This window comes from Etheostoma spectabile, unplaced genomic scaffold (genome assembly GCF_008692095.1).
Source record: "Etheostoma spectabile isolate EspeVRDwgs_2016 unplaced genomic scaffold, UIUC_Espe_1.0 scaffold00002318, whole genome shotgun sequence".
In the NCBI taxonomy this organism is placed as follows: domain Eukaryota; kingdom Metazoa; phylum Chordata; class Actinopteri; order Perciformes; family Percidae; genus Etheostoma; species Etheostoma spectabile.
The window spans coordinates 13,909-22,870 of record NW_022602883.1 but is presented as its reverse complement, the minus strand read 5'-3'; the positions used below and the strand labels follow the sequence as shown (position 1 = coordinate 22,870).

At 36.1% G+C, this 8,962-nt stretch overlaps 1 protein-coding gene across 1 annotated transcript; it reads right to left on the bottom strand.

Annotated features, from left to right (window-relative positions):
- Window positions 1-145: 145 nt before the first annotated feature.
- On the bottom strand, window positions 146-8,718 carry LOC116675866 (DNA polymerase delta subunit 4). Its single transcript, XM_032507390.1, has 5 exons — window positions 8,600-8,718; window positions 4,016-4,131; window positions 3,508-3,591; window positions 2,255-2,366; window positions 146-1,303 (listed from the first exon to the last, which is right to left on the bottom strand). The coding sequence occupies exons 2-5, from the start codon at window positions 4,119-4,121 to the stop codon at window positions 1,279-1,281; spliced, it is 327 nt and encodes a 108-aa protein (XP_032363281.1). The 5' UTR covers window positions 4,122-4,131; window positions 8,600-8,718; the 3' UTR covers window positions 146-1,278.
- Window positions 8,719-8,962: the final 244 nt, after the last annotated feature.

Genomic DNA, 8,962 nt, shown 5'->3' with positions numbered 1-8,962 from the left:
CAATCGAACAGCGTTGGAGGCGGGATGATACATTAAAAGTCTAACTAGCAGCGCTTATTTTCCTTCTGGTGTAATTCTGTCAAAAAAAACATTGTGAACTGTAACACTTTTTCACTTAGAATCAAAAGAGGAATTCTCTTTTTTGAATTGCATTCTCAATAGATTAGATACAGTTTATGAAGAGAGACCAACATAGTACGGGAAGTTGTAGACATGTGTTTCTCTTTCCAATGTTTCCATCTCTAGGTAGCATTGTAAAACACATTCACACACTCACTCTCTACCTCGTGTATCTTGTGGAGATATGAGTAAAACAGAGAGACTGTGTTGTTAGGTCAGTTATAAAAAGACAGACAAATGTCAGTGTGCAAATTATGTGAATGTAGAACTCATTATCATTTATGTCTCCTTCACAATTTCATTTCTACAGTGTCAACAGTGAGGTAACATCCCCTCCATTATACAACAATACAGAAGAAGCCAGTATTTCAGTCAAATTATTTTTATTAAATATTTTAATACAAACTGTGTGTACCATTTAAAGGGTAATTTCAGTATTTTTCAACCTAGATCCTCAAACCTGGAAGAGTGAAATCCTTTTTGTTTAACCAGAAACAGCCCATAAAGCACCATCCCAAAACTCACCAGACTTCAGTTAAATAAACAATACTTTTAGAATGTATGTAGCCAGCAAATTTTCACATGTAAATGGGTGAATTAAAGGTTTATTTCAACCAAACCAGACCAAGAAAAATAGCCTAAGACAGCTTTTGATTGTTTGATTGTTTTCATTTTGTTTTTGTCAACTTTGAATTCATTGTGTTTTACAATGATACAATTACTGTTAATTTTAATGGAATAAGGCCCTTTAGGGACTGTTTCATGTTAAACAAAAAGGATCTTACCCTTTAACTAAAAGGTTGACCTCCTAGGGGATCCTTTCCATAGTGTTGTCAGACACAGAACAATAATCTGAGCATGTAAGTGGCAAAACAAGCACTTTTAGTGAACGTAAATTGAAGCGTGTTACAATGCAGCTTGTTTCACTACCGCCGACTGCAGTGAAGATTGTTGTTCCCATCAGTCACTTAACACAAAAACATCGAAAAATAAGGTCCAGGTTGAAATATCTTTCCCCTGCTAAAATCTTTTACTTTGAGTTTTTCGGGACTTAAGGCGAGAAGGTAAATACCTCAGAGACATATGTGTGATTTGAGGTGATATAAATTTGACTTTTGTTGGCATCTGCATTCTTTTCTCTTTCTCACAATGTCTCTCTCACAAAGGATATTCGCTCCACAGGCTGAAAGACAAAGAACACAATCATTACCGACAAATGAATCCAGACTTTATTAATAAGAATCTGTGTTTCCAAGAGTTAGGGCTGAAAATCATTTCACATTTTCCAGCAGTACGTGAACTTTGCCTAAATTTAATGTTGACTAAAATGAATCATGATTATGATTTACTGGAATTCTCTGAGATCATAGAATAATTAAAGAACAATATGAATCCAAGCAGGCATTCTTTATGGACACTACCAATGTTTGATACTTAGGGCTATTGACACATTTTGGTAAGTACTAAGAAAGCATAGAGGTACTACTCAGCCTTAGTAAGAGTTGGATATCTTTTTTTCATTGCATGATATGCGTGGCAACCTGCGTTAATGCGTGACTGCTATGTATCTTAACTTATAAATAAGGTCATTGATATTCTATCATTTTGAAAATATCTCAAAGAATGGATCACCACCTTAGGGCGGTCTCATATTCCCTAAAGCAAGGTCTTGTCTCCATGTACACATCATGACATGCTACTTCTTCGTAACAATGTGCCTCAAATTTTGACCCTCTTTCTCATTTATGCTGCACAAAGGATTGTGGGTCAGAATAGCCAGAAAAGCATGATACTGTAGGACATCCTGGTATTTTTTTGAAATACTGGATTTGACATACTATGTATTGAGACATACTAAATATTTTCTGGCATACTGAATAGTATGGATATTGGGACACTAGGATTGTGATTTAATAGATGGCAGCAAATCTGGTTTCTTGGACTTGTATACAAGAAGGATGAAAGGAGAGATTGAAATAACCTGCTTTTTGTGTGGATGGATGTTAATATAGTGAGTATAGGAGGTAATACAAAGTAAGCATAGTGTGGAATTTCTTAAATACTCTGGCGATGCCAACAAAGGGAATATGTGTGAGTGTGTGTGTGTGTGTGTGTGTGTGTGTGTGTGTGTTACCTCAGGTTGTACGCGGGGTCAGTGTGTGTTTGCAGCAGCAGGTCTCTGATCTCCTTAGGTGGGCTCAGACCATAAAGCTCTGCTCTCTCCCATCTCTGCAGCCTGCTGATCCCTGGACAAAGAGAGAGATAAGATGATCGATTATTCAGTGTTTTATTCATGTGAATTAACCACTTTAACTACACCTTTCCCAAATAAAGCAGACCCAAAAACAATGCAGACTAGGACAGGCCAACCTGCACCAAGGCATGCCCTGTCTTCTAATGTTTATGCAGTGTGAATTTTTTACTTTTTTAGATTACTCTCATACCACATGAATGGTATAAAAGGTATAAGCACCTTATCTCGCAATGTTGTAACGAGTTGGATTCGCTACAAAATTTAATAGGTTCTTCCTCGGCCTATGCTTCAACCTTTCACCAAGTCTCATGAGAATCAGGCCAGTAGTTTTTCTGTAATTCTGCCGACAGACAGACACACAAACCGACCATCAAGCAAACAACCACTCCGAGACACATATGATAAGTCCACTCCTGCTATTCTCTATTTCATTGTGATCTTCATTAATTTATCTTACACTGATAAATACAATGCACTACTATAATATAATAATACAATACTACAATACTTTTATGATTTTATTTACCTTTATCTTTGTATTCTTATGTATTCTATTTCTTGTTTTTCATTTTATTGTTAAGCACTTTGTGATTTTCATCTTTGAAAAGTGCTATATAAATAAACCTGACTTACTTACTTACAATACTGTAAGTATTATCAATAATATTATTATGTTATAGTATTGAATTGCAGTGTTGTATTATACATCATCAATATTGTATTATATTATATTACTTGAATAAAATGTTTTAAAAGATTATTGGTAGAAGTTAGGTTTATTGGTTAGTTAACCAGAGGATTTATTGACTATCAAAAAGTAATAGTTACTAGATTTATTGAAAAGAAAAATCAGTAGTTTATTGATGAATCTGACTAATCCTTGAGCGATCAAATGATGACAAAATGATTGTTAGTTGCAGCCTTAGTAAAACCGCTCCTCATTTTATTCCTTTTTCATATGAAAACTCATGGTGTATCGTATCAACCACACTATATTTTATATACATTTGTTAAAGCATTTTGCCTACTCAGAGATGCTCATCTTGTATACAAATTCAAAGCAGTGAATAATATCAAAGTTGCAACCCCTTTATCCTGTTCCAAAAGCAGTTATACATATGTGGGTATGTTACCTGTGCAGGGCCCGAATTTCCAGTCCAGGTCAAACTGTCTGAGCCTCTGCAGCTCCTCCTCTCGGACCGTTTCAGTTTCAACCTCTGATGAAGAGAATTCCAGTCACTATTGTATGTCACAGAACTCTAACGCTGCTCTAACATTAATAATATTCAGCTAAAAAAACCTACAAAATATCTAATGACCAATCATTTTCAACTTCAAGGAAAGTAAACACTGCTTTAGTAATAATATAAATTGGTGACATTGTAAATTTTACACAAACATAGTATGTTTATGTATCAGTAGAAAGATACCTTTTAAAAGCTATCTGGAACTGAATGTAACACAGTTAAAATATTAAAATCAAAAATGTGAAAATGAAAAATATATTTTTACAAACTGATGCCAGATGCCGATTAAAATCCTAATTTCATTGCTTGTGTTTCAAAGTGATATGTCACAGAGTAGAATGGATGTCTGTCTCACAGAGGGGAGATCAGAAACCAACACTGTGCAGCTCTTCACCGTGCTGTGGCGGAGGAGGAGAGGAAGGCCTCTTCTCTCGTTTCACCCTCCTTGCTTTCTTCACCACCTTGAATGAATCAGTTATCAGTCCGCGCTTGGTTGTCATGGTGACTGATCTAAAACAAATCCAATAATAATAATTTTATTCTGAGAAGATGTTAACAATTTTGAATAGGAAAATATGCACAGCCCAAAGACAGCCATACCACCCTTGTTTCTCTGGTAATAGCTGGCAATGTTCAGAGTTTGATTCACACGTAACAGTGCAAAGATAATTCAATTAATCAATTAGTTTAAATTATATATTATTATTATTTAATTATATATATTATATATAACTAATCGGTTTGAGTCAGGTTTTTATGAAAAAAAGAAAACTTTATCTAATGTCAGCTTGTTAATTGTGAATATTTCCTATTTACTTCACTCCTCTGTGACAGTAAACAGGATGTCTTTGAGTTTGACAAAACAAGACACTTGAGGACATCAACTTGGGCTTTGGGAAACGCTGGTCAAACTTTTTCACCTTTTTCTGATTTTATAGACCAAACAACTAATTCCTTCATCAAAAAATAATCTAGGATCAATCAACAATGAAAAGAATTGTTAGTTGCAGCCCCAGAGAGGACAATGTAATAAATTAGGATTATTTTCTTCCAAATTGTAAGAAGTAGCCTATTTGCAGCTCTAATGGGAGTAGTTTTGCTAAAGGCTTGATTTACAATGAACTACTGCACAGGGTAAACCAACCTACATCCTGGTAATGCATGAAGACTACCTGGAATTAGTCTTCAAAATAAACTAATTTCATTCTACATTTAGAAGCATATTGAGCAAGCTGTTGCTGCATCATTATGGTCACCAGACCTGTTCTATTTTAATTTGCATAGCAGTAGGTACTAGTCAGTTATTAAGTTTTAATAATAAGTAATTAGTAAGCAATAATTAAGTGAGAACATTTTGCCCATGCATTGCTTAATTAGCTGTCATTTGCTTGAAAACATTCACATTAACCTCTTATGTTGATCATGTTTGGGCCATGTACAGTATTTTGTCTGGGCAAATTCTATACTACTTCTGGTTTCAATCTAGAAAAAAAATCATTAATGTTACCTTTGTCAGTTTTTGGTTATTATACAATTACAGGTCTGGTAGCAGGTCGAGGTGCTATGGCTACTGTAAAAGTATCAAAACACTCAATCCACAGAGAAGAAATGTACGTGTTTTTTGAACATTGAAGTATGTAAACACGTTCTGTTAGAAACCCAAAATACAAGTATGAACCTGAAAACTAGCATAATATGGCACCTTTAAGTACACACACACACACACCTGGCCCCAAATCTGCACTCTCATAAGGTCCCACCAAATTCAACTCAGAAATCTGGTTAATTATTATGAATGTTTACAATGTATGAAATGCTCCTCGGCCTGCCGATCGGATAATTTACTATAATGTATACTGCCGTGTGAACCTTCCGATTGCCTCTACTGCCACACATTTACTTGGGTAAAGTTAGAAAGACATTCACAGATTCAAACTACCGGGATCAATTACTCTCTAGCGAAATGTTGTTAAATCACAAACCCATCTTTCCTACCGTAGTAAGGTTAACAATTCATTTTCATGGTTTGGAGAAATAACATTGGTCTGTACGAGCAACCGGTGGAGAGGTGAATTTTGTTTGCCAAAACCATTTAATAGTTGTTATAGACAATTAGAAGTATGGTTATTTTTGAAAAGAAACTGCTGTAGTACAACAAGCTGGGGGCCTTCTATGTTCTGTGGCTCTTTTAGAGACCTGAATCATCATTTCTATGACACCTTTTAAATGGTTTTGGCAAACAAAATACACCAAAATTAGAAATATGGTTATTTTTGATAAATAACTGCTGTAGTAGTCAACAACCAGCAGGGGCCTTCTATGTGTCTAGCTCTTTTAGAGCCCTGAATCATCATTTATATGACATTAAATGGTTTTGGCAAACAAAATTCACCAAATATAGAAATATGTTGTTGTTTTTTAAATAACTGCTGTAGTACAACCAGCAGGGGGCCTTCTATGTGTCTAGCTCTTTTAGAGCCCCGAATCATCATTTATATGACACCTATTAAATGGTTTTGGCAAACAAAATTCACCAAATATAGAAATATGTTGTTGTTGTTTTTTAAATAACTGCTGTAGTAGTCAACAACCAGCAGGGGGCCTTCTATGTGTCTAGCCCTTTTAGAGCCCTGAATCATCATTTATATGACACCTATTAAATGGTTTTGGCAAACAAAATTCACCAAAATTAGAACTTTTATGTTAATTAATGTCTCTTTTCTGTGTTTTAATCTGTAGACTCGTCTCGCTGCCGTCTCAGACCAGTCAGACCAGATTGAAGGACGGTTCGTTTGGATGGAAATGAGTTTGTAGCTCGTTGTTAACCTTACTACGGTAGGAAAGATGAGTCCTTTGTGATTTAACAACAATTCGCTATAGAGTAATTGATCCCGGTGTTTCGGTTTAACTGGTTTTTAAGTTAACTGGTGATAGAGGCAGATGTGGTGTAGGTGTGCCATGAGAAACTCCGCAGAAATGATTACGTAGGTAGCTGCAGTGATGCCTGTTTGAAATACTGCAAACGTCAAAAATCGTCAAAATGTTCATGCTGTCATTATTTGTGTCATAATTGGTTTAAAGTGTTGGTAATGACGTTTTTATTAAACCTTCTGAAGGTTTGCTGACTCTGCAGATGGAACACAAATAAAGACCGCTGAAATAAGCAGAACAGCGCTCAGTGCGCTCCGATTAACTTGTGTCACAACAAGTACTAGCATCGGTCATAGGCTCATATCGATTCATTACACTTACAAATACCTAATATTTAACATGGGCAAAACAACAGCTGTGTGTAGAAAATAAAACCAAAGTTTCCACACGTCAACATGTGCACAAATTCAAACTCAATATGCAATGTAAGATCTAGTCGTGTTAAAGGAAATACATTGACTCAATGCTAAACGTCATTACCATTATTTAAACACAATTATGACACAAATAATGACAGCATGAACATTTTGTCGATTTATTGACGTTTGCAGTATTTCAAACAGGCATCACTGCAGCTACCTACGTGTGGTCTTCGTTCTTGCAACGGCATACAAGTTAATTTAATAACAGTAGGCCTACTACAAACATGGATTACGTGTTTGATATCTGTTACATTCAATACAGCCTGTAAGTAAAACATAAGTACATATGAGGTTTACACCCAGCTGAATGCAGATGTGGCAACATGTGCATCCGCTCAGATACGTTGTGATACATAGGCATTTATAGGCTAGATGTAATTATATTTATGTAGGCTACGATGGGTTATGTTAAGTTGCAACCTTACAATCACGTTCCTTAATGGCAGAATGCCTACTCATTCATCCAGATACAAATGATACCCTCGCTTATTGAAACGCATATTGCATATAGCACAGTGGGTCGGAGAGAAACGTATTTTTTATTGCTCTGGGTGTCTGGCACATATTGTAGAATTGACTTGAAGTGCCGGAGTTCGAGCAAGTGTTGGTTGTAGAAAGTCAATCTTATGAATGTCTGAATAGTTGCAACATATAGTTAGGAAACAATGCAATTTCAGATATGTACAATCCAATTGTTAATAGTTATTTTTAAGTTTAGATATCCATAATTACAAAAACATTCCAGATAGTGTAATTTAAAATATCAAAAACTTCACTATGCCTTAAATATTACATACATCATGCTATGAATGATATCTGAAGTTGAGTGAGTCAGTAGGCCTATATGAAAAAAATCCATTCGAAACATAGAAGTGATAGGGTCAAATAAATAACAGATAACATGAAACGTCCCCGCTAACAAAATCGACACATTTATCATTCAACAGTATGCCTATATAATACACCAGTTGCTTACATTTCAGAAACAGTGCTTAACGGTGAAGTGTTATAGTCACAAGTCGATCGGGGTGTACCGTGACGTGCAGTAAGAGACACAGTCGCCAGAAAACGGATGATAGTTCGTAACGACAACGGCAAGTGTTGCATAAATGTCTGTCGGGGCAGGAATTAATGCTCAGCAACTCGTTTTATCGTAAAGTTTCACAAGACACTGACAAATAAATGTGAAATAGAAGGAAAGCGATAATAATGTTTATTTCCTGGTTAGTCGGGAATGGGTCCTGAGAGACCACGCCTACACCACATCTGCCTCTATCACCAGTTAACTCAAAAACCAGTTAAACCGAAACACCGGAAGTTCGAATCTGTGAATATCTTTCTAAATTTCCTGAAGTCACGCACTTCTTCTTCCACAAAATCCTGCACGTCTTTGGTTGGAAGAACGCGTAGAGTTATTACAGCTTTACAATCATCCAACGTTACCAATAACGTGTAAAACAGACAAAGGAGCCACGGTTTGTCAAACGTTAGGTTACTTATCGATAATCCAAGCTGCAGGAAACAATCAGATGTCTCAATAAACTGACGTTACGTCAATAATAAAGGCGTGTTTCAGCGTGCGCAATTTCAAGGTTTCTGCGATTGTGCAGATCTATTGATCTTACCTGGTTATTCAAAACTATAAAATCAGATGTAAAGCCCTGTTCAAAATGTAAGTTTTCTCTTCATTCAGTCTTCTGCAAAACCAGCCGACCAAAACAATGACGCGCCCTTCTTCTGTCTCGACGGTCCACTCGAGACCATTGGGCCCTTGCTGCCGCCTGTCGGTTCTTACCTAATTACACTCTCTGTCAGCATAGGGATCCCTGGTACGCAGCAGATCACCAAAGTACATTAAACAAAATCACTATTTCTTAACACAGAGGCACACTTGGTAGCACCTTAACTTCCTTAGAGGTGTTTCGTCATTGTAGATATGGTTGGTCAAAAGTACAATAAGACTAATAAATATACAATAACAATGGTAA